A 24424-nucleotide genomic window follows, 5' to 3' on the forward strand; every position below is an offset into this window, starting at 1 on the left:
AAGCTGCTCCTATTCAACTTTCCTTTATTCATTCAGATGTTAAGTTTCCATTGCAGAGGTGAAATGGCATTCTAGAAACTGCATTTCCCCAAAATTTGTAGTGTCAAACTCAGAGGAGAATATTCAACGTAGTTATAGATGTAGTATGTTTAGTACTCTTTCTGCACTGCTGGGAGTGGGATTGATTGTAACTGCATGATGACAGTACAGTACTAAGGATAAGTTGCCAGAAAGTGTGCAAAATATAACTTCAAATTTTTTTTTTAAATGCCATCTGACCCAGATCTCTATTGTACTAATCTGCATATCAGACACATTCACATACCTCCATATCTACCTCCAGTTTTATCCCATGTCAGCTGTGACCAATCAGCCTCTTCCCTTTGGTCAACTGGAGCGAGAGAAGCACATCCAGATGATCTTCAGAGCGTTCCAGAGCCGGCATGGGCCCTCCTGCGAGTCCCAGGACCTCACCGTACCCAAAGCTCCTGACCGGCAATCTGAGGAGCAGCTTCCAGGGTTGGCTGCTGAGGGGAAGATGGAAAATGGCCGAGTGCAGTCACCAGGAGAAGTGAGCAGGACAGAAGATGCGGAAGGTCTGGACTGTTTGGCTCTGCTGGATACAGTCAGTCAAATTAAAATCACTGCAAGACCAGAACTGCAAGGTCAGCAGAAATGAAGTGTTTTTGTTTGTCTAGGAACAGATTCTTGCTGTGTTTTTGTTCTTTCGTTTCAAGTCAATCAAACTTTCTGGCTGTAGGTCCACAGTGTGTTCCCAGGAGGATCTACAGCATCACCACTGGGGGCAGCAGAGCACAGCTGTTTGTGGCTGTGGAAGGTACAGGAGTCTGTTAAAATGCAGGTGTCTGAACTCAAAACTGCTACACCCTTCTAATGAATTCACTGTTATTCCTGTTGCACTTTGACCTCTCCCATCTGTCAGAGAGCTCTTGTTTGTGCCTCCAGTGTTGTGGTCCAGCTCGGGCCTGCTCCCTGCAGGGTTTCAACTCTCATGGCCACCAGGTATTTTATTTTGAAAGACCCCTTAGAGCGGATGCCTGCTGCCTGGGCTGCTGCCTCATGGAAATGAGGGCATACACACCGCAAAAGCATCTGATTGGCACCGTTTGTCAGAGGTCAGTCAGTGCGTGTGTCTGGTGTCCCTGTCGTGATACTAACAGAGATTACATGATGTTTGGGGAAAGTTTTAAACCCTTTAATCCATGTACTTTATCAGCAATATTTGGAATTTACCGTGTCAGACTGGTCAAATTATCCTGTGAGCCTATTTCCATGTTACTCCTGCACTCTTCAAAATAGACACAGGGCCTGTAAATAATAGGAGCGCCATTAGTGTTCCACAGAGACAGATTGTCGTCTAAAACAGGAAGAGTTAATGCACAAACCAGCTGTCTGCATAGAGCCAAAATGACCGAGCCGGACTGGCTTAGGAGGGAAGGGATGATGCTGTATCATTCCTAATGGGAATTATAGATAATGGGTAGAATGGCTCTGCGTCTTCAACAATTAACTCTAATTACTTCCTGCAAACGGCCTGTAACACAGTGGCAGACATCTCTGCACAGAAAATTGCGTCTTGACCAGATTCCTTCTACTATTGCAGAAAACATCCGCCGCATGAGTGTTTTGGTGCAGCAAAATCTATCTGAAAATGTGTTTGCGGTCGTTTACATTGTGTACGAACATGTTAAAGGTGGAGCATGTTCACTCCTCTCCTGGAAGTGTGCAATTCAGAGGGAGCAGCTACGCTCAGAATCCAGGGTTCCTGCTGTCCAAGTCGATGTCTCACAGACCAACAATTCCAGGTAGTAATTCCAGCGTTCTTCAACCTGTGTTAAATATGGATTTCTGCAGTCTATCTAAATTCTTCACATGGATTATTTGTGTTTATGCTGAATCATACTGCAGATCGTGTCAAATATTGGCGAGGAAATGGGAACAATTTGGAAGAAATGGCCTGGATTCAATGATGAGCAGAATATGGACCATGAATATTTTGGGTTAGAGGGTAAGTCCTACCTCTGGGAAACATTATCCCATTTTTATTTAATGCCATAATTCAATTTTTGGAATAATTAATAATTTTTCCCTTTGTAAATCTGCTAATCTTCAGTGCCGCTGACTATGGACTCCAATACCAAACTGTTGGTGCTGGCAGCCACATTCTTACTGGTAATCTACTACACTTGCCACCTAATATTTAGTATTTAAGTGTGTAAGATCCTCATCTTCTGCTCTTATCTACAGAATCACATGTTCTTTGAGATGAGTTGATGAGTAAAAGGACCTCTGCAGGGAAAATGGACATCACTGTAATTGGACTGCAGCTATGGAGGCAGGGCAGACGACTCGCTCAATGGCCCCCCGAGTGTATTTATAACACAATACAAAGGGGTTTTGTGGACTAAGATGTCCTATGGAAAGAATGAGCGAAGCAGAACCTGGCTTTCTTCAAACCACCCAGCAGCTGCCATCCGGTGACGCGTCCGTTTAGGAGAGAAAGTGACACTCGACCACTTTTAGCAGCAGATGCATATTTGACATTTATTGCTATAATCCATCAAGTTTTCATCCATCAGTTCTTCCTCTGACACACACACCTGCCACCACCACACACTCAATCCAAGGCAGCATTACTGGTTTTCTTGCAGACATTTTTTTGTTTTTTTAAAGCCACTTTCATGACACGGCTGCAAAAAACAATGACACCCAAGGTGTCGCTTTGAATCTGCGAAAAGGGAGGGAGGTTGATGGGGAGGGGGGGAGCTGCACTCCCCGACCCTGGACCCAGAGATTCTTTTTTTTCTCCCTACAAAATGGAAAAAAGGAGTGGAGGGGCCAAAGGGCGAGAAGAGACTCGCAACTTCAGACCGTCGTTACAGCACTCTGATATACACCTTTACCGAGTCCACCCCATCCAAGGTAAAGACAAAGCTGACAGAAGGGACATGTGGTTTGGGCTCGAGGCCAGGCACAGTGATATAGGCAGCTTGGCAGTCCGCTCTAAAAATACCGTCTGCCCACCACAGGATGGTCCTCATCCTTTGGGATTCAACTTCCAGGTCAGACACAGAGAATGACTTCTGACTTGATTAAGTGATCTTTGAAGTAGACCTCTGTACACAACAGTAGCAATAGTTCTAATTAAAATGAATAAATGAGCTGTAGTTAAAATACAGAAATGTAATAAAATAACTTTTACCTGCAACCCTGTTTCTTTGATTCCCATTAAAACAGATAAACATTTACTCCGTAAGAGGAAGTGGGATATTACGGTAAACAACAAAAATCTGATCTAGCAACAACAGACTGGTTCTGTTTAGCCAAGTACACTTTTGTCAACTTCAGTCACATCATCGCCCTCTGGTGGAGGGTGAGGAGATGTTACATCCTGCGTTTTTAAAAAATCCAGGAGGCTTCGCTCCTCTGTAAAATCCGCTCCTTTCTCTCGGGCGGCTTGGTTCCATTTTCTTTTGAAAGGCTTTCCTGTTCTGTTCCGTTCCGTTGTGACAAAGAGGAGAAAATGTCCTCTTGCCTCCATCCCTGACTTTTGCCCCGACTGCTTATCACACGGCGCCAATCCATGCAGAGGCATCCTTCCAAGTGGACTCTTCATCCCTAACACTTTGCGCACACACACCTACACACCCCACGGGACACAAAAAGACATCATGAGGCAAACTAAACAAATCAAGAGGACACAAATCGATTGAATCCACTTCAAGAGGGCAGCGCGTGTACATCGCAAGGCTCAGCGTCTAACTATCTAATCTAAAAAAAAGCTAGCCACAGTTCTTACCTTGGTGGAGACTGTGTCAGGGGTTAACGGCCACCGCTAGCAGTCACCAGACCATGGAAGTCTTCCCATGCTCTGCAAAGAAGGCAGAGGCAAGTCCATATCAAATTCAAAATATGGAAAATTATAACTTGATTGCTTCAAATTGAGAAAAGTTTTAAGTGAATAATGGCGTTTCATGCAGTTTTAACTACTTGTATGTTTATAACCTTTATTAACTGAGGATTTTGTAAATGTTTCATAACATGTATGTACATATATTTCACATCCATGTAAGGTTTTTGAGCATGCAACATGTACAGCATGTGTGAAAGAAAGATGGGAGAAAAAAATAATAAAACGTGGAGACATACATACTTAATGCTGTCTGTGTGTGTCTTGTACTCCATGATGGTGTTGGGCGGCAGGTTGAGGACTCGGCGCAGTGTGTCTCTGATGCGGGCAGTGGTCGCCTGGTCACTCGCCGTTTTGTTCCATATGGAGATGATGTCCTCCTGGGGTTTAAGATCACGTGAGAGCACATACAATTACATAAAGCAAATCCATGACGGACAAATACAAATAAAGCCTGTTTTGTGTCTGTACCTGAAAGCGTACGGACACCACAGCCCCACAGATCTCCTCTCCCACCATGAACTGCTCCCCCAGCATGGCCAGGATCAGGTTCTCCCAGCACCGTGACGCCAGGCCTTTCCTTAGACGGATGATCCACTTTCCTCCCATTTTATTGGCATCATCCTAAACAAACAATCACAAGGTTTCAGAGTGGGCTCTCTTTTCTAAACTCTATGGTTTCAGTGCTCCAAAATAGACACAGAATGAATCAGAACAGTGTACCCACCTCCCACATAGGTTTAATGCCTTCCTTAAAGAGATGGAAGTCACTGTGGCCAGTTAGGTCTCCTGGCCGGATCATGTGACTATAGAAACGCCAAAACTGCTCCACCTGGGGAAGAGGAAGACATTTGTTTTACATCAACAGTGGCAGTGGATAGAATCTTATGTGTTTACTTTAAACCACAGAAGACAACATGACAAAAGCACAGGCCAGTAAACACATCCATCACGAGTCACCTGTTACCATAGGTCCGGTGACAGACGTAGGTAAAAGCTGACAGTAGCTATAGGTTACATAATAATAACAAGAAGGCAAAGGAGATGAGCAGGAGATTTTTTGTATGTGATCATTTTTAGACATAGTGTATATCTAACAAACAAAACAAAAGTCGAGCGATGCCTTTTTGGTCCCAACCCAGTGACACAACAAGCCATGTGGCGATTACCGCCAGTGGGGAGGCATCAGAGGTAGAAAAGACAAAGGTTTAGCTTTGCGATAATGAGCAAACACCATATTAAGCCCTTTGCCTTTAAAGTTTAGTTTCAACACAAGGAAGCAGTATGAAGGAGTCACACACCGAAGCAAAGCTGCCAATCTGCTTGATGTTCTGCTCGTAGCTCTGGGTGCTTGCTGGTCTCCCTGGGGTACGCCGAGAGTACCAGAAGGTGTAGTTATACTGAAGAGGGTGCTCTCCTGCTGCTGGTACCACCATCTGCAGAGAGGGACACAGCAACTTTAGCTCAACCAGGAGCTGCAAACCCATGTGTCACTACTGACCTGTCTCACTGTCAGGCTCACCGCTGACCTGTCTTGACAGCTGACCTGTCTCACTGTCAGGCTCACAGCTGATCTGCCTCACAGCTGACCTGTCTCACTGTCAGACTCACCCTTTTCTTGGAGTTCTGTTCCTTCTCCTCGTCTTCTGTCTTTTCCTTCTCACCATCTTTCGGTGAGCCTTGGTCCTGGTCATGGTCTCCACTGTCGTCATCTTTTAGTCTGCAAAAAAGGGGAACACGGGCCAAAACACTTAATGTTCATGTGGCATTTTTGCAGACAAGCTTACCTTTAATTAGATGATTTAAAAACATGTACGACTGTATGATGCACATGCATTTACACGCCTGTAATAGACGTCTCCTTGTCGTTAAAGCCCTCCAATACACGTAGGTTAGCTATCGGCTCGTACTTGTGGCTATCCTTAAAGTTCCGGACATGGGAGTGTAGTTTTCGCCGAGCAAGCGTGCATTTCCCCCCGCTACCAAGGCACTCACACACCGAGGCTCCAGCAGAGGCCTGCGGGCCAGGACGTCTTCAACCAGCCAAAGCTACAGCTAACAACACAGCATATCCCCCAGCACAGAACCACTATTCTACTCCGTACTGTTTCTTTCAGTTACTTTTATACGCGGCGGTGTTTGTGGAACATGAGCGTGCATTAGTGCACGGAGCATGCCGGACCATGCAAAGCTGACACACCTCTCTTTCTACGCGCAGTTGTGTTGCGCGTACCAAGGGTGGGTTTGTGATCGCAACAGGGCGCCCATTATCTGCCACACATATCTCACAAAACTTTCGATTACTCACGCGTCAAATTTGTTGTTCATTATTTTCTTGGTTGGAGTCTTTCGGAGTCCGATCACAGCCTCCTGAATACCGCAGGAACGGCGACGCGCACACTGGATCCACGTGTACGCGCACGCGAGTGTATCGGTCAAATGAGTTCAGTGATTTTTACTTGTTCACCCAGAGGAAAAGTTATGAACCATCAAGGGAAAAAAGCAACACGCACAAAAACAAACCAGCACATCCTCACTTTATTCATCCCATATTTGAGTGGAACACAATAAATACAAAATAAATACTCAACAATGGTACCGCTGGAATCAGTTAATTATAGCTTTTGAAGTCCTGTTGATGTGGCTATAGTGAAGCAACAATGAGAAACCCTGTGATGTCTGTACATTTTCTCTGTTCGAGCACACACACACGGACATACACAAGTTACAAACAAAACAAAAAAAATCACTAGTTTCTATACTTTGATGTGCTGGCACCCAGTGTTGCCTCATCCCCGCTGTCCCCTCTTGCAGCACCTTCAAACCAAGGCACTGCTTTGGTTTGGAGTCGGTCGAGCGAGTGAAGATGGGGGAGTAAATACAGGCTACTCTGTAAGGTCCACTTTGACTTCAGGGTAAGTGGGGATGATGATATCTGCCAACAAGCTTGATCATCAAGGTCTAAAGACACGGTGTGCAGCCTACTCCACACCTAAGAACCCTGTTGTTGTGTGTACAGATATAAACAGTGAAGTGTTGGTATGGTGCTGGAGGAGAGCTGCGGCATGGCATGGCATGGCACGGTATGGTGTGGCGCGGTTGTTGGTTGGTTGGGCTGTTGGGGACAGTCCCCTCAGCTCTTGTCCCATGTGCCTCTATGAGGACCTTGATGAGAGAGCCCTTTGTTCTTAGCTGGCAGGCGCACCGGCGAATGAATGCGCGAGAGCAGCGGCGGCCCTCTTCAATGGTGGCTGTTTGTTTACACCGGCCGGCCCCGTCATTCTTCATTAGCAGCCCAACCCACCGACAGCCTCTGATGTTCTTAATCGCCGATGAGTGTGTGGCTGCCCCATCAGCCCTGAGCCTCACCGGTTCAGGATAAAGGGGGTATCTAGGAGTCCCGACACACACGTTCCCATTAAACATCTATGGCTGCCTTCTCAGTCACCGGCGGGGACACACACGCAAGCATGCACACACACAACCTCCGCAGTGAGGGTGGATGGGAGCGCTGGTTCTTTCATCGTGGGCCAAGAGGCACAGGGAGGTGAGCCGACGTCAGTGGAGCAGCAACACAGTCCCAGAGAACTAGCTCTGCATCACAGAGATGTGAGAGACCTGCCGCCCAAAGAGAGAGAGAGAGAGAGAGAGAGAGAGAGAGAGAGAGAGAGAGGACTTATTCAGTGCTGCCCTCTACTGATTGCAATAATGGATAAAAGTTTGATTTAAAGTGAGAATGTGACAAGTGATTCCATGATTTAACCTAAATTCCTCCAAATGAATAGTAGAGAGGGAGTGTTTGAGTATTTTATACTTCCATAGACGATGTCAAAGAGCAATGTGATAGAGCTCTTCCTAGATTTTAACACTAATTCTGTTGGCTTTCAATAACTGGCTTTAAATAAATGAATGCATTGTGACTAATCAGTCCAGATGTTATTTTGTCCTGAGTTGAGCCTGTCAGACAGGTCTTCTAAAACCTGCCCTGTGGCTGAGTCACTGCACCTCCGCCCTCTATGACTGAGGCCCAAACATAAACACTTCAGTTGAGCTGTGTCAGGTGTGGAGCACAGAGTAGGTGTTGCTTAAGAGGTACAAGTCATGACAAGAACTGATGTCATCTAATAAAACCTGTCTCTCTGACCTCTTGGATGGCTCTGCCTAGCCTTTCTTGACTTTTCACCACTTTTCTGAAAAGAAAGACACAGATGCGCCATTTTTCAATATGACATTCAACTATTTGTTATTACATGTGTAGTAGTATATTTAAGAGCAAAGCCAACCTGTGAACTCTGCGAGCCAAGGTGAGGGTGAAGTTTCCAGAGAGATCAGGCTGATATGTAGAGGGAACTATGGCGTAAGCTCCAGGAGGAAGACAGCAGGCCAGACTGACATCCTGGGTGTAGCAGTGTGGGACACAACTGGCCACAGGTTCCTCATCCTTGGGTAACGCCACCTCAGATCCCCCTGCTGCCACCTGGATACAGATATACGTATATATATATTTATATCTATATTAACAATCACAGCTAAACCACACTGTGTTCACAATCTACATCTTCTAACTTAGAGCATCTTTGTCGGAGTCGGAGTTGACAAAATTAAGTAGACGCACACTTTTACACACACTATTACAAAGTCATTAGAGGAATCTTATACTACCTGTGTATTACATATGATTGGAGAATGCAGATGTGTGTGTATGTGTTAATGTATGTCAATACAATGAGCACCATTTGTCCAAAGAAACATTGTTCAACGGTCCAGCATTTCATAAGGTGCTTTCTTTTTTTATTTGCATTACCAGAAGTTTAAAAGGGGGAAGAAGAGGAAGGAGTTATTTTCTGCACTTTGTACCCTTTGTACTCTTTATGTACTCTTACTTTGTTGTCCTTTGTTATGTACTTTGTTCCCCTATTGTATGTACTCTGTACCCCTTATTGTGTAGACTTTTGCTTTCTTGGATGCATTCTTGTTTTGCACTAGAGGGGATTCTTTCCTTTCATTCTCCACTCTACTGTAACTCTTGCACAGTAATGTACCTCGGGATGATAATCTTTTATCTTAGCTTCTAACATTTCACTGACCTTGTAAATGTGGAAGCCAATCGGGTAAAGATCAGTGTCATGGCTGGTCTGGTGCAGGGTAATCCTGACATTAACCTCTGACGTCGCTGCCGTGTCATCACACACTGTAAAGGGGAAGCAGGGGTTCTGCCAGTGAGAGGGGAAGTTCCTGCTTCCTCCTGCATTCGTTCCCATCACCCACGAGCCCTGGAAGCAAACAATCTCCCATTCTCCATCCGTCGTTGACGGCAGTGAAGGCGCTGGGCTTTTCAGGGCACTGAGGAGAAAACAAAACTATTTTGTTGTAAAATTATTCATTCAGACGTTTTTTTCTGGAAACCCTGTGTTGATTTATTCTTTCCTTTGATGGTTGTTTACCTGAGGGATGTGGGAGAGGAGGAGAAGACCCTGATGAGGAAGTGAGCTTCGGCTCCTGCTAGGAAAGTACTAGGGATCAGCAGGTAGTGGGCCGGCTCCAGCTGCGCGTGCAGAACCACCTCTCGCTCGTAGGCGTGGCAGTGAGTCGAAGCACATGGAGGTTTGTTCAACATCCGGCTCAGGTTGAAACGCTTCTTCTCCACCTGGCCAGAGTGGAACACAGATTAAGATGGGCAGGAGTCGACGTGCACATACCTTGCTTGATTTCCCCAAAGCTTCAGCACAAACCTTCCACATGTGTAGAGCGACAGCCTGGTAGTGCTGGTGTTTTGTGTTCTTGCTGTCCTTGCCTGGCATTTGTGTGTATTGCTCTTTCCTCCTCTGTTTCCTATGCTGCAGCAGGGACACCAGCACCTCTCCAGCCTCCGAGACTTTAAGCCAGAATTTGGGGTTGTTGCCATAGCTACTGCAGTTTCGGCAACCCCCTGCAGAGTGCCCTTTAATCCACCGGCCGGCCAGCTGATGAGTGTGTGTCAGAAGATTTCCTGGTACAGAGCAGAGGAGAGAGATTCCGAATGAATTCAAAGAGATACACCAGGTGACAGTATGAAGCTCTCGTCTGATCAATTTACCTGTATATATGCTCTTTAGGTGCATCTCATCACTGATGGGGTAGCCCACTGTGACATCATGAAAGTGGGACAGGAATTCGCTTTCATCTAACCAGAATTCGCCCTCAGCTGCCTTGCCCTGTAGGTCCGCAGCACAAGAAGGCTCAACCGAGTTCCAACCTGCACCACTGCTGAGAGAAGTGGCCAAGAAAGAGCAAAAACACAAAGAGTTGTCTCTTGGTGACTGAGGCTAAATAATAAATCTTTTGGGACATACAGACACACAGACACACGGACACACAGACGCGTGCTTACCTCCCTATCCAGGCCCCTCCCCAGCAGCATCTTCCCCAAGGGTTTCTGATCCTGAGCAGTCGTACCTGACCCCCCGACACCATCCTGACATCCAGCCACTCCATCACAGTCAAAGCATGGTACTGATCAAGCTCAGTGGCTCCTACAAAATGTACAGAGGCCATCAGGTGATATAGAACAAGATCTGTAACTATCTAAATCTGTATGAAATCACTTCACTGACCTCCAGGACTGCTGTGAGTGGAGCAGCTGAGCGCGCAGCCATCTTTCATTGGGTACAACAGGTTGAGGTCCAGCCTCCTGACCCGGTCACTGTCCTGTTCTGTTCTCGGCTCCTCCTCTGACCCGGCATCTCCCAGATTCCAGCGCTCAGACAGACCCCCGGTTAGATCCACCAGAGCCTCGGACACCTGTCCCGCCCACAGTAGCTCATATGAGCCATGGAGCCTAGAATAGAGGGAGAGAGACGCACATTGGACACGGCGGAAAAGCTGAGGAAACACCAGCGAATCTGCTTAAAATGGAGACGAGACGGAGGAAATCGCACAGCTTCCTCACTTGGCGTAGGCTTTCTCCAGCAGAGCGACCCAAAAGGCAGTGGGGGAGTGGCAGCGAGAGAAGCAGAGAGCAGAATTAACGCAGGGCAGGCGGTCATCGATGGTGACCTCCGTCCAGTGGCCCTGCTGCCAAAAGTGAAACAGGAAGGAGCCTCTGTATCTGCTGTCACCCCACTGCGGCTGGTCCGGGGGCAAAACCTTACAGAGGGTCACAGACTAAGTCAACAGTGTCAAATATGACAATTGAGACATCTGCCAAGTCTACAAAGTCAATCTGCTATCCACAATTCAGTATAAAAGCTTGCATACAGTCGATTGATGTCGATATGGCTCTACCTTGTTCAGCAGATGTTTGTTCTTGAGCAAGACAGTGCAGGCACAGAGAAACCAGCAGTCTCCTAACAGGCCCTGCTTTGCGTGACCCAGGTTGATGTTTTCTGGGAACAGAGTTGGTGACTGGCTGACCTCCTGGAGAAGTCCAGGGAATAAAGCAAAACACAAAGGAAAATAAGACTTGTACAGTAAGAACCCTGGGGTAGACATCTTTGTACTTAAAGCAGATGTAATTCCACTTACTACATTACCAAAATGGTAAAAGATCTATGAACACAAAAAAGGCTTGAAAGCTTCAAACTAAGCTTTATTGTGCCCTATAAAGTGAACATGTGTACTTAACAGATTCTAACTCCCCCCTTTTGTACATAGCAGTGACCTATTCACACCATAATAAAGCTAGATTAGCAAAATGTACTTGATGATAGACAGAATCATTAGGGGAATTATTTTAGGGAAGTTATATGGTCAAACAAATATATCAGCATCAGCATGATCGGACAAAAAAAAACAAATTGGAATCCACACAGGCATTTCCCATTGTCAGTGGCTCTAACCTGTGGACGCCTCCAGGTGACGTCTCCCCGCAGCCTGGCAACGGGTGTGGACCCGTCAGAGAGCAGAGACGAGTCATCACAGGGAAAGTCCCCGTCCTCAAACAGAACCTGATCTCCGTGCCATCCCCACGCCTCCTCTTTCATGGCTCCTCCTGCTTTCTATGAGCCCGTGCGTTACTGAGGCTGTCAGTGAAGCTCAGCCGGCTGTGAGCATCTTCAGCACGTCCTTCTTCATTTCAGCTTCTCTGGAAGTTACAAAATAAAAGCACAGTGCTGAGTTAAAAGGCTAAACAGATACCAAGACAAGTGTATGAAAGAAACATGTAAACACATACAATAAACAACAATATTTGAGTAAGGTTCATATTCCCTGCAAATGAAATGATGAAAAGACAATTATACATATAAACAGAGCAATAACAAAATACAGAGTTAAGTTTGTATCATTCTCTGTGGTGATCCTACTAAACCAAACCAAACTGAATATAACTTATAGATCAACATTTCTTGAATAATTACAGCTCCACTGAAACATTAAAACAAGCAGTAGAGCCCCTTTTAAGAGTTAAAGACTAACTTAAGCCCTCTTTCACTATTGCCAAACCTTTGTACTTCGTCTTGTGAAACAACAACAACAACCAGTCCGTGTCTAAACCACATAGCTAACAGATCTAAATGATAAACACTCCTGACCTTTGTTCAGATCTAGACCAGATAAGCGACCCAAACCACGCAGGGAGACTTCTCTGCAGGGTCGTGCATTGATGCTGCACAACTGAAGATGACCTTTATTTTGTTTGTTTGCTTGTTTGTTAAATTAACTGCAATTCAACTCCACATTTTATGAGGCAAGCCGCACTCGTCTCCGTCCTTACTGGTTCAGTTTAATCTATACTTTAGTTAAATAAACGTGATATAACACCGCATTGTTTCCACCACATGCTTCCAAAATTTTACCAAATGTTATAAATATTAAGATATAAGTGAATAGCTGCTGCATCTTACCTTTCTCCTGCTGCATCGCTCCTCATCTTTGATATTTACATGGCTAACATTAACAGCTAGCTGTTAGCTAATGCATCGATGTAGCGCCTCCTCATCGCGTAATATTATCATCGTTTTCAGCACTATAGTCAAATTCACAACGTCATAGTTTTATCCGAAGTCGTAAGACAAATTTCTGTCACTACACCCAAAGTAAATAAATCTTGATAAGTGTGAGATCATGAAATCATGCAGCTAAACTCTCTCCCCTTTGGACACATTGCTCTCTCATAGTGTGTGTGAATCCTTCCTGTAGCTTTTAGCATTGCTGCCACTTGGTGGTAGTAAGGTGAATTACACCGTTGGGCACGTGTACATGTACTGTATATGGATAAATGGTAAAGAAAGGTTAAAGCAAATAAATAACTTTTAAAGCCGTTTATTGCAGTTGTCAATGCTCTACAACATAAATTACATCAAGACAGTGGAACAAAAAAATAAAAACAAGCGCTGTATAAAACAATACAAAATAAAAACAGATTTATTTGCTTTATGATACATTTAATTCCTTAATTTCATTCATCTTCAACTCTCTTGTTGATTTCCTCGGGTTTTTTCCTTCTGGTGCCCATCATCTACGTTTACTATTTGGAGAGAAAAAATAGAGGCATTAGTATAACACAAAATTGAAGTATCGCATTTTGATTGAGTGAAAAAATATCTTACCATGGTACACGTAACATGGCTCTCTTGACCCACTCGATCTCAGGATTGGCACAGAAAGTCCTATTATCCTTGGTCAGGAAACTACAATGAGGACAAATGTTTTAAAATGGTGATATCGGCTTTTCGACGGGACAAGTTTTTTGTAATAGTGTAGTGGTTTCTGTGGAGAAAGTTTTCTTACACTGCTGCCTTAAGGTTGCAGCCATGTCTGGAGTCCTGGATTATGCAGCGTTTCAAAAACCTTATCGCAATAGGGGTCACTTGGAAATCCCCACAGCAACCTGGCTGAATCCCTTTAAAAGAGAACATCAAATGTCATGTCAAAGAACAAATCTTTAGAGACAGTCTGGCTTTTGAACATCTCAGGGAGCCACTGCAAATAGGAATCATAATGCAGCTATTCAGTTATAACAATTCAAGGCCATTGTCTCGGTGTGCATCGTGTAAAACTCAGCGCACAGCCTACTCACTGCTTTCACCCAGGGCCACCAGCATCACCAGCAGGACCAGAAGGGTTGAAAAACACACAGCAAGCTTTGCCATCTTGCCTCTTCCAGTAAATTGAGCGTCTAATCTGGATTCTCAGATAGAACTGACCTGATGAGGGTGGCAGGGGCGGTTTAAATACTGAGCGGAATGAAATGGAATTTCCCGTCACATATTGTAGAACGAGGCTGACCTTGAAGTGGTTTGGGGTCAGGAAGTCTTATACGGGTTACATACAATAATGCACAAAGAGACTTGTGAAACATGAAATAAAAGGTGCTTTGTGAAGATTCACTTTATGTTGTCATTGTGTTTGTTGCCCTTGAATCCAATCAGATCAATCATTGTGCACTAATGTGTAGTAATGCTGATCATTACACTTATAGCCTTTACTTTGCATGCAGATATTAGCAAAACGTTTTATTGAATTCTATCATTGCATTTTAGATACTATTATTACAAAGGCTTATAAAAGCTTATACAATTATTTTTCATTTGGAAAATTATATATTTACACATATTATATACAAAGCACACATATTAATCCTTTCTTCAGTGAAACTTTATTTGATATCTTCCTCCCACATAAACCTTCATGATTATAGATAGGATAACACAACAGTAATAAGTATAGATGAAGGCAAAACTAAAGACAACATTGTGAAGTTATAAGTTCAGATATTTTATGATCAGCTTGACTGAACCCAGAAGACCATGTCTCATTCTTATCTCAGTAACGATCAGTTAGCCAGATGTGACGTTACTTTCTATAAGATAAGATAAGATAAGATAAGATAAGATAAGATAAGAAAAGATAAGATAAGATAAGATAAGATAAGATAAGATAAGATAAGATAAGATAAGATAAGATACATTTATTGGCATATTACTTGCAACTCACGATCAAATCACACGCAATTGAAATTTGTCTTGCACCCCCTCTTACATATATCACACATAGTTGTATTAAATAAGGACGTGTATATAGCCGGATATGTGGGGTGTAATGTTCCGTCTCAAACAAGGTCATGGTCTGGTGGAAAGTAGATGTGATCATTTTGAAAGGAATTAAGAGCATCGTGACCTATTTTGGTTGCATGCATGTTCCTCCGACACAGGGTCTTCAAGTTGTTCTTAGTTTTCCTCTGACCTAGAAAAGGATGTCTAGAACATCAAACCAACCCACTGGTAACAGACCACATTCGTGCAGTCAGTGCAACTCAATTGTTTAAAGCACAAACTGTCTCTGAGCATCCTGACGTCTAAATGCTGGGTCTCATAAACTCATAAAAGTCTGCCATATCACTGGAGGGAGAGTCACACCTTGGACTTCATAATCCTGTTGTGCTGCACTTCATAATTTGTTTTGTCAAGATGTGGCGACCTGAAATACATGTGTGACCAACATCTTAACACTTCATTTCTGTATATCAGTTGGCTTCTAATTATGTTTTTTTGGTATATTATTCTATTCAATTCTGTTTCCTCAAATCTGCATGATGGTAGCATTCATTCCCACGGACTGACATTTGATGGATTGGTTAGAGAGTTTTCATACTTCCTTTTGGCAGGATCTCAATCAAAGCATGTTGGAATTTTTAACATGATAGTGTTGCTACAAACAACACGTGAGTCATTTTCTGTCTGCCTAAGTAATTGAAGTTTGACCAGGTGCCCAAATGGTATGATTTAATCAAAACTCTACTTCAGCTGTCACTCACGGATGGGAATTTTTGGTGGAACAATAGATGTGTTCTCAGTTTACCGCTGTGTCTTCTCTGAGTGGAAATAACCTGTTTCTCTGAGGGATATAAAGAGGGCGGAGAGCAGCTTCTCAGCACAGCCTTTCAGACAGCAGCCCAGCTCAGAATCCCTCATACCAACACAGAAGAAGACATGGTTCTCATCAAAGCTCCAGTGATGGTGCTTGTACTTCTAGCCATTGTTCTGCTGGCCACAAAGTCATCCGCAGGTATGAATTTAGTTTGCTCTTAGTCTCTGAGTGTGGGTCAACGTCCATCTCACATTAAGTTAGTTTTTTTCATTTGCATAGACAAAGCTTCTCTTTCTCTCTTTTATTTACTGTTACTGTTTCTTTCCTTCTGTTCAGGAATCTAATCAGATTGTCTTTTCTTTTGATTCACAGCACGTCACGGATGCTGCCACCGTTACTCAATGGGTAGAATACCTTTTACTATCATTAAAGGTTATTCAGTGCAGACGATTACAGAGAATTGCGGCATGGATGCCATCATGTGAGTAACATTTTATCAACAATTTATCACATTACGTTATGTTCAGCCCCTGAATGATGCGCAACACAATGTTGCACGTACACACATATATTTGTATATATAAATAAATACATATCCTCTTAAAAGCACGCTGAATTGGTTCATATTATACGTTTGCGGAATTGTATGTGTGATTAAACCTCTAAATACAGAGCAGTAAATTCATCTCTTATTGATTTTTTTGTTATAGTTTCCACACAACAAAGGGCAAAGCCTGCACCAATCCCACTTTGGACTGGGTGATGTTCTACGTGAATCGCTTAAGGTAAGAATCTCAAACAAGAAAAGGAGCAAATCAAAGTAGGAAAACAATGATAAATCTATATCATCAAATGATAAAAGCTGAACGAACTTCTCTTCATTATTGCAGAAACAAAGCACAGAACATTCACCTGAGGACCTCCAAAACCAACTGAGGGGAGGACGTTCACCTGTGTTTGAGATCCAGGAGCCAGCAACAATCCATGATTTTTTATAATTCTGTGACTTTAAAATATTTTGCCATGCAAGAAGGGTATAAGCTCAGTTATGGGAGCACTGTACAGACCACTGTAGTTATATTCATGTTGTTTATATATTTGATTATTTTTCTACCAGGTGTGAGATAAATAAAGATTTTTTTAAACAAGGAAAAGAATTTGTCTAATCAATTCATGTAAATTGTAATCTAATAGTTTTTTAAAAAACGTTTCCTTGCATCTCAATTACAACCTTTCAAACAATAGAACACACAGCAGTGAAAATCCAATGACGTCAGCAGGAGGAAGTTATAGGCGTGCGTTTGACAGAACAAGTATTTCCTCATACACACAGGCTGCTATAATGCTGTGACATGATCTACTTACCCTCTTGAACCTGGATTTTCCTCCAAATCTCCCTGTCAATATATCTTTCACACACATTTCAACTAAGTTCAGCATATTCAATATTTTTAGTTTGGATCAAATATTTGCACAATCCTTGCCTTCCTTCTACTCCTCTTCCATGGATCTATGCCCATCATCCATCAATAAGCAGACTAATGTCCCTTACTTTTTGTCCTTATAGAGAACAAGACCCTTAAGTGTATTGCATGGGGTAAATATAATAGATTTGGTGATGCAACTGAGGAGATGATCCCTGTAATCAACATTTCACTATTAAGTTGTGGAGTATTGCGTTACATTTAGGGATTGCCGAAAGTGCTGTTCTCCACCTTTTCTCATTGATCAAAATATGAAAAATTAAAGGTTTAGATCAATATGTATAATTTAGAGTTTCTAGATATCTTGAATAATGTGTATAATGTAATAATAATGTGCTCTCGGCTTTCCATCAATCCTGTAAAAATACTGGAAGAGATGATTTAAAGTGTAAATCATCTCTTCCAGTATTTTGCTCCTCAATCATAACGTGATCCCTAAATATAAATGATCCTCTTTACAAGTCATGAAAGAAACTCTTTGAACGCTAGGTGGCGGTATAATCACTTCTTAGAGGAGTGTGAACACTTCTTGACGTTTACTTCTGACAGTACTGCTGCTTTAACGTGATTTGTAAGTGAAAGGTAACTATCACAGCATGAAGGTGTTAAGAAAAAGAGAACATGCATAGTGGACCTCAGCTGCATCTCTACTGTTTCTTGTTTCCTTCATCTGAACCTTCTGTCGGTGCTCAGTAGGGTGCATCATAATTTCAGGCCCTGTTCAGGACGTGGTCATGAGTTTTTGTCCATCCTCCAAAATCTGCCCATCAAGCATTGCTTTTGGTGACAACACCAAATCGTGACAAACAGCATTTTCTCTTGACACATGAATCCATCCCAACTGACAGACTGAGGCGACGCTCCAAGCCACTATTACATCACCATCACTGTTCTGCACCAGTGCACAGAGTGCTTTTCTATGAATAATACAGAGACTGAGGAGAGAGGGACAGGGCACGGGGCTCGCTCGCTCGCTAAATGACAGATAGAAATGAATCGATATGGAATATAGAAAGTTGAAGATGAGGAAGAGTGGAACTAGAAGGGGATTAGGGAGCGAAGAAGTGCTGGAACAGAAAGTCTCTGCTGAAAATCAGCGGGAGCATCTGTTATATGTGCTCTGAAAATCACAAACCAAACTAGAAGCGTGCTCATTGGAGCGCATACCTCTGGCGGAGGACTTGAAATGATAATAAACATAATATTTTCCTGGATCTAACGCCAAACATTAAAGATATGAATCAGCATCATCTCAGTGGCTTTGGAATGTTTCTTGTTATTTATTTGTGACTGTATATTAATTCCATTAACATGCACCTCTCCAAGTATGAATTTGATCTGCAAATTGCATCCATTGATAGTTTATCATGGGGTCAGCAGGGCTGATGTATTGATATATTTTGTATTACTTTGATACCATTTACTTCGATAACATGATTTTACAAAAAAGGACATTTCCATCCGGATGAAGTCACATTATCATCATCATTTATTTGGGTTATCATTTTGTGATATTCAAAATATATATTTTAACTTTCTTGGTCCATAAGTCTTTGAATGAACCACTATGGACCCGTGCTGCCATTTCTACAGGCGTAAGAATGCACCCGGAGGTCACCCTATAGAACAGTGACGTATGAAAAGGCTAAAATGTCACAGCACAACACATTCTGAGGCAATGATGAACATGTTGGTATCAAGTCGCATTACGAGGCTTTACAAACCCTTCCATCTATCCTGTTGTGTGGATCCACATGCGCCCATTCAAAGGCCTACAGCTCTGTAGATGTCCACAGTATGTGAATTTTCAATACAAAGTTCAACATAACTATAAGGAAATTATGAAATATTGTAAAATGACCATAGTAGCCCTAAAATAATCCTAAATGTGATGTGTTCTTCCCTCGTCCATGCTCGCCTCCTCCAAGTTCCATTAAAATGTGTTCAAGCAAACCAACCAAACAAAATCATATCTTCCTCAGTGGATGTAATCATCACAGCAGACAACAGTGCTTTGATTCTGTCATTTTATTGAGTTAATAAATCAACCACTTCATCAAATGTAATCTGACATTTGCCTATTACAGATGCAGGGACTCGCTGCATTAATAAGTGATAAGAGGACGCGGTGTTAAGAGTTCATTTTGAAAGCAAGGGTAAGAAAGATGGCGTCCTGAGGGACGACGAGTGACGACTGTGCACCTAAGAGAACATGTTGGGCCTCGATCCCAGCGTGGCGGTAATGACGAGACCCGGTTCAGTGAGGTGAATGATCTGAATGACGGAGTTTCACTGAATGAAAACGGGCGCCGGCACATTTGCAGCAGTACCTGGAAACTGGTTTATACAAATTGTTTGCTGCCGCAGTTAATCTCTCTCGCTTTTGTCGCCTCTTTGTTTTTCATTCCTCGCAGAGTTAACGCCGAGTTAACCGAGCGCGCTGTATAATTAGACAAACAAAAAAGGGAGGGGTGAAACATCTAAAGGAGAAGAGACTCCAAATGATTACACATTCACTCTGCTTCCTTCCCCCCTCGTTGCACACACAACCGCCAATTAGAGGAGAGGATGAGGACAAGCCAGCAGCCAGTAGTCTATTTGTGTCTCCGTCTTTCTCTCTCTCTTCCTCCTTCCCCCCGAAGACTCCCAAGCGCTGGGGAGGGAGCAAGCGCAGAGAGAAAATAGAAGTGAAAAACAAGAACTATATAAATAAAGAAATCAGAGAGTTTTGCATCCGGTTAGTGTTTTTCTGGCTGAGACGCGAGTCAGGCAGATCTGGGCCACAGTTGCACTCATTGTTCAGTGAGCTTTTCCACACAGTCCAACCCAGCGACAGCAATGAATGTTGATTGTGACCTTTGCTCCTCGGGTATGATGGAACAGAGCGGCGGTTTTGTGTGCTCGAGTGTGTGCGCGCTGGCACATTTGGCTCTGACGCGCGCCCACAGCCATGCATTCTTGTTCCGCTTCTGACGTAGTCTGAGCGAGCCGCGGGGCACAGTCAACGGTCGATGGTTTTAAGTCATCCATACCAAACTCACCGACAGCGTTGAATGTTGGCCGAGGCAGGCAGAAAGGACGGACGGTGGGCGAGCAAGTGTGAGCTAAACAGACAAGACAGGGAGAAAGGAGGGGGGAAGGTGTGTGTGCGCGTGTGTGTGTGGCAGACACAGATACAGAACCCGTGATGTCACTCAAACCACAGAGGTCAGGTGGCGTTGCAGAGGGACACGATGACACAAGACAGTGACAGAATGAAGCCACTGTCCGGAGGACACTGGGAGGAAGCTGAGGCTGACATGAACCCCGGTGATGTGCTGACAATGCCGGCAGCGCCCGGCGACCCGGAGGAAGAGGGACGTTTCTCGTCTTCCTCATACCAACGGCGGCATCTGAAAACACAGACGAGGAGGGAAGCCGTTAGTGTAGGGTCACTGTTATAGCACAGGCACACACAGACAGTATTTGCGGCATTTACATGGCTTAGGGACGATATCACAGGACCCTGCTTTGAGCCCATCACGGTTCTTGCTGCGATCTAAGCCCAAGAACAATGCGGCGCTATCCCACTGTGCGGCCGAGCTTTGACAGGCGGCCTGCGCCCCGGACGCTGGCTGAGAGCTCCTATTGTCAGACGCGGGCCGCTGCCGGGGAACAACCGGCTACAGTGTCACCACACCGCCGCACAGACTTAAGGGGCTGACGTCAAGAGGGTAAACGCCGATTGGTGGTCATTGACCCCCGCCTCCCCAGCCCAGACTTTAAGGTGCTGATGTCATCGAGCGGGCTGGCACACATCCATTTCTCCGCCACGGGGGGGTGGGGGGTGGCAGACATCAAAGCCAGCGTGATAACGCGACAGCAACAATGGCTGACTAATGCTAGCTGTTACTGCAGCTATAATTCAGAATCTCATAAAATGGATACTTTCACATTGTGGTGCACGTGGAGCCTCTGCGTCCCTCTGATCAGACACAAAAAGGCACCAATCGACTTGTACCATCGCAGAGAAATCGTTTTACGGACGCCGGGTTGCGCAATAATGTCGTTTAGTAGCATACACACACGCACAAATTGACATCAAAGTCCAACGCAGCTTTTTCAGTTTACCAGTCTCTTTTCTCTCAGCAGCTCAGATAACAGATTAAATTCATTAGTCATATCACAGCTTCTACACTCAGTCCCCCACACACACACTCACTCACTAAGACACATACACACACAGACACACACACACACACTTCACCTCACCCAACAATGAGGCATAAGATGAAAAATAGGTGGAGGGTCGAGGGAGAGGAGAAAAGGCGGCTTTGCCATGGCAACCCCAGTGTCAGCCAGCCATTTCTTCTTAATCCCCCCCCACTTCAATGTCGCGCCCTCTGAGAGACCCCCCCCTCCTCAGCTGAATATTTCTTTTGTGTCGAGGGACTCCGTGTGTTTGTGTGTGCATATGTGTGTGTGTGGGAGGGATCACGAAGGGGTGGGGTAGCAGGGTGGATTGGGGTTAGGCGGGCAGGAGAGGGGGAGATCATAACTAACCCAGTTTGAATGGGGGGCCAAGCTGGAGGCCACAGAGTCTCAACATTACACAGGGGGTTACAAACCAGAACACACACACACACACACACACACACACACACACACACACACACACACACACACACACACACACACACACACACACACACACACACACACACACACACACACACACACACACACACACACACACACACACACACACACACACACACACACACACACACACACACACGATGGAGGGCGGTAATCTTTTGAAATGGCAGATAATTACACCATATGGCAAACAGCCGGGAGAGCCTATCGGACGCCAAAGCCCCACACTTGATTCTCCACCATGAAGCTCTGTGGCTCTACCCGTGCAGGCCACTCCACATTACTGACAAAAGCGGTTTTGGAGGAGTGGGTGGGGAGAGGCGTCAGCTGCTAGACAACATAAAAAGGCTCTATTTGTTCCTGACAATAAACGTTCCCCCATCCCGGAGCTCCTCCACAGCTGCAGCCAGATAGGCTTTCATTCCTTACTGCACACTAATAGACGGCCGCTCGCTCCCTCCTCTACTGTAAGTCCATTCATTCCGAGGGACAAAGTTCATGAAAGGCTCCGAGTCCCTGATACAGAAGGCAGAATGGAAAAGTGACAAATGGCGGATCTGTGCAAGTGGAGGAATTTGTTATGAGTGACAATTTCATGTCAGACACACAGTTTGAACATGGATACCTGATGATCTTCGCGGAGGCGGCGGTGTCTGCTTTGACAGGAACAGTGTGAGCGTCTACAGGGAGAAGAACAGGGACACATGAGCGGCAGAACAGTACAGACAGACGACAGACAGACAGCGTACAGACTGTATACATTTACAATCCCACCCTGCACTCCAAACTTTCCAGCTCTGGAAAAAAAAAAAAAAAAAACTGTGCGGTGCATCCTCCGGAAATCCCGAAACACGCCCCCGCCACTCCTCCCCCCCTGAGGCCGTGGGGGTTGGGGCGGCGGAGGTGCCAGCGGTGCGTCTCTGGGGTGGTCTGATGTGGCCATGGGCGAGGCTTTAATGTAGCTGTGCGTCCACTCCAGTGTGTGTACTGTACGCTCGCCTGTAATGACTAACAGACCCCGCAGTCTGTCTGCAGGGGCCTCTCAAAACACGCCATGCCTGCACACACACACTCCAATTTAGTGGCAACTTCCAGACTTTATTGGAAGTCTTGTTTCCCAAAATATATAGGAAAGGTAGTTTTTTCATAGTGGAAAGTGAAAAATGGGGCTTTTGGGCCTCCATGGTTGTAAGTTGACCCCTGTCTGTTTGATTGATTATGTAAAGTAGCTTTTTAAAAGGCAAATCTCAATATACAGCAAGCTCAGGGGGGTTGCCAAATATTACAAAGTTATCCAGCTACTGATTGCAATCTGTATAGTATTGCGATTTTGTTAACATATTTTGCTTGATCTTGCTTAGAAATAAAAAAAAGGTCTTGTCCACAAACTTTTGACCTTTTTTTAGTTTGCAGTATCAACATCTAAATGTATTATGCATCAATTTTATCAGTGTGACAGTTCCGAAAATCGTTACAAATTAAAAGAATGTAGTTCCAAATTCCAACCCTGACATGGTTCATTCAGTAGAATATGTTCATCATTTCCTTTCCTAAGCTATATCACACTGCAGCCCATTATGGCTTAATGCTTCAAGAGGCTTCCTACTGACTTCAGCATTTTAACAACTCCAGCATATTCAGTCAGTAGGTAAACACACACACACGTTTTAGAGGACAGTGCTCACGCATCATATTTCATATTCCACAACCTTCGAATATAACTTTTTCAAAATTTGCCATCCTGCCCCGTCCTCATTACCGCTACTGAAGCCTTCAGTGCCACAACTAAACTATTTGTGATTTGATTTTGCAGCTCCCAGCTAAAGTAATTTCTGTTTTCTCTCCTCCGTCTTCACGCTCTCAGCTGTGTGGCAGATCTTTCTCACCTCTCTTTGGAACAAAATGTTAGAAAGATGAAGAAAAAAAATCTCATCTCCTTCGCAACCCTGTGCATCTATTTTCAACTCCGTGTACCAACTGCAAGCTGAGGGACGCTGTGAAAAGCTGCTGGGATCACGTGCCGAGGTGAGGAAGTCGACAGGTGAACATGTAAATACCCAAGACAAAAGTGGTGATACGAGAGGGAAAAAGGGTAAAGGGACGCTAAAGTGATGGGTTCTAGTCCAGTCTATTAGAGAGCAAAGGGCACAATGTAACAGAAGGCGCAGGGTCCGTTCAACAAGTGCAAAGACATGAGCCAAAAACAAAAGGGCGCAGAGCATAGTGCCTTGGGTCCGATTGGCAGGGTGGGGTCAAAGGGTGACCCCTGACCTTTTTAACCCGGAGGAATGTTGTCGTGCTGGTGCGTGTATTGTTCCAGCCTCCCTGAGGAGCCCCGGCCATGGCTCAGATGAATGTGAACACTGAACGTTCCCAAGGGCTTCTACTTCTATCCCCCAAACCTTCTCTTTCTTCCTCTAATCCTTTCTTTTCTCCTCCTCCTCGGACTTCGGCAAACAAAAGGTATCAACAGGTCCGCGCCTCATCAGTCTGAAGTGCGTGCACACACACCCACACACTAGGAGGGACACTAACGCGGGTGCAGGGCCGGCTCGCTCGGCCGACCTAAATGACCGACAATGAC

The 24424-nt window shown here is 44.5% G+C and overlaps 5 protein-coding genes across 7 annotated transcripts; 2 read left to right on the forward strand and 3 right to left on the reverse strand.

Annotated features, from left to right (window-relative positions):
• Nucleotides 1-352: 352 nt before the first annotated feature.
• LOC142994065 (phospholipid scramblase 2) lies at nt 353-2402 on the forward strand. Its single transcript, XM_076144736.1, has 7 exons — nt 353-665; nt 761-838; nt 944-1136; nt 1715-1826; nt 1930-2029; nt 2135-2193; nt 2269-2402. The coding sequence occupies exons 1-7, from the start codon at nt 353-355 to the stop codon at nt 2293-2295; spliced, it is 882 nt and encodes a 293-aa protein (XP_076000851.1). The 3' UTR covers nt 2296-2402.
• A 169-nt stretch (nt 2403-2571) lies between these two features.
• eif4e2 (eukaryotic translation initiation factor 4E family member 2) lies at nt 2572-6362 on the reverse strand. 2 transcript variants are annotated; one of them, XM_076145103.1, is made up of 8 exons: nt 6240-6362; nt 5543-5651; nt 5233-5367; nt 4659-4763; nt 4403-4555; nt 4175-4311; nt 3821-3892; nt 2572-3661 (listed from the first exon to the last, which is right to left on the reverse strand). In XM_076145103.1, the coding sequence occupies exons 1-7, from the start codon at nt 6257-6259 to the stop codon at nt 3844-3846; spliced, it is 708 nt and encodes a 235-aa protein (XP_076001218.1). In that variant the 5' UTR covers nt 6260-6362; the 3' UTR covers nt 2572-3661; nt 3821-3843. The 2 variants fall into 2 exon arrangements, with proteins under 2 accessions (XP_076001218.1, XP_076001219.1); XM_076145104.1 differs by having other exon boundaries at nt 4171-4311.
• Nucleotides 6363-6497: 135 nt separating this feature from the next.
• Nucleotides 6498-13036, reverse strand: capn10 (calpain 10). 2 transcript variants are annotated; one of them, XM_076145054.1, is made up of 13 exons: nt 12754-13036; nt 11749-11993; nt 11195-11326; nt 10860-11056; nt 10525-10748; nt 10302-10443; nt 10008-10174; nt 9664-9920; nt 9376-9578; nt 9019-9274; nt 8215-8408; nt 8076-8121; nt 6498-7549 (listed from the first exon to the last, which is right to left on the reverse strand). In XM_076145054.1, the coding sequence occupies exons 2-13, from the start codon at nt 11890-11892 to the stop codon at nt 7520-7522; spliced, it is 1992 nt and encodes a 663-aa protein (XP_076001169.1). In that variant the 5' UTR covers nt 11893-11993; nt 12754-13036; the 3' UTR covers nt 6498-7519. The 2 variants fall into 2 exon arrangements, with proteins under 2 accessions (XP_076001169.1, XP_076001168.1); XM_076145053.1 differs by having other exon boundaries at nt 10008-10177.
• A 119-nt stretch (nt 13037-13155) lies between these two features.
• On the reverse strand, nt 13156-14067 carry ccl20a.4 (chemokine (C-C motif) ligand 20a, duplicate 4). The gene is made up of 4 exons (XM_076144994.1): nt 13929-14067; nt 13640-13751; nt 13459-13539; nt 13156-13376 (listed from the first exon to the last, which is right to left on the reverse strand). Exons 1-4 carry the CDS (start codon nt 13999-14001, stop codon nt 13364-13366), a joined length of 279 nt encoding a protein of 92 aa, XP_076001109.1. The 5' UTR covers nt 14002-14067; the 3' UTR covers nt 13156-13363.
• Nucleotides 14068-15763: 1696 nt separating this feature from the next.
• On the forward strand, nt 15764-16863 carry ccl20a.3 (chemokine (C-C motif) ligand 20a, duplicate 3). Its single transcript, XM_076144981.1, has 4 exons — nt 15764-15916; nt 16091-16199; nt 16429-16503; nt 16609-16863. Exons 1-4 carry the CDS (start codon nt 15841-15843, stop codon nt 16652-16654), a joined length of 306 nt encoding a protein of 101 aa, XP_076001096.1. The 5' UTR covers nt 15764-15840; the 3' UTR covers nt 16655-16863.
• Nucleotides 16864-24424: the final 7561 nt, after the last annotated feature.

The sequence above is a fragment of the Genypterus blacodes genome, unplaced genomic scaffold (assembly GCF_046128005.1).
Source record: "Genypterus blacodes isolate CSIRO-AG114 ecotype Tasmania unplaced genomic scaffold, CSIRO-AGI_Gbla_v1 ptg000029l_1, whole genome shotgun sequence".
NCBI lineage: Eukaryota > Metazoa > Chordata > Actinopteri > Ophidiiformes > Ophidiidae > Genypterus > Genypterus blacodes.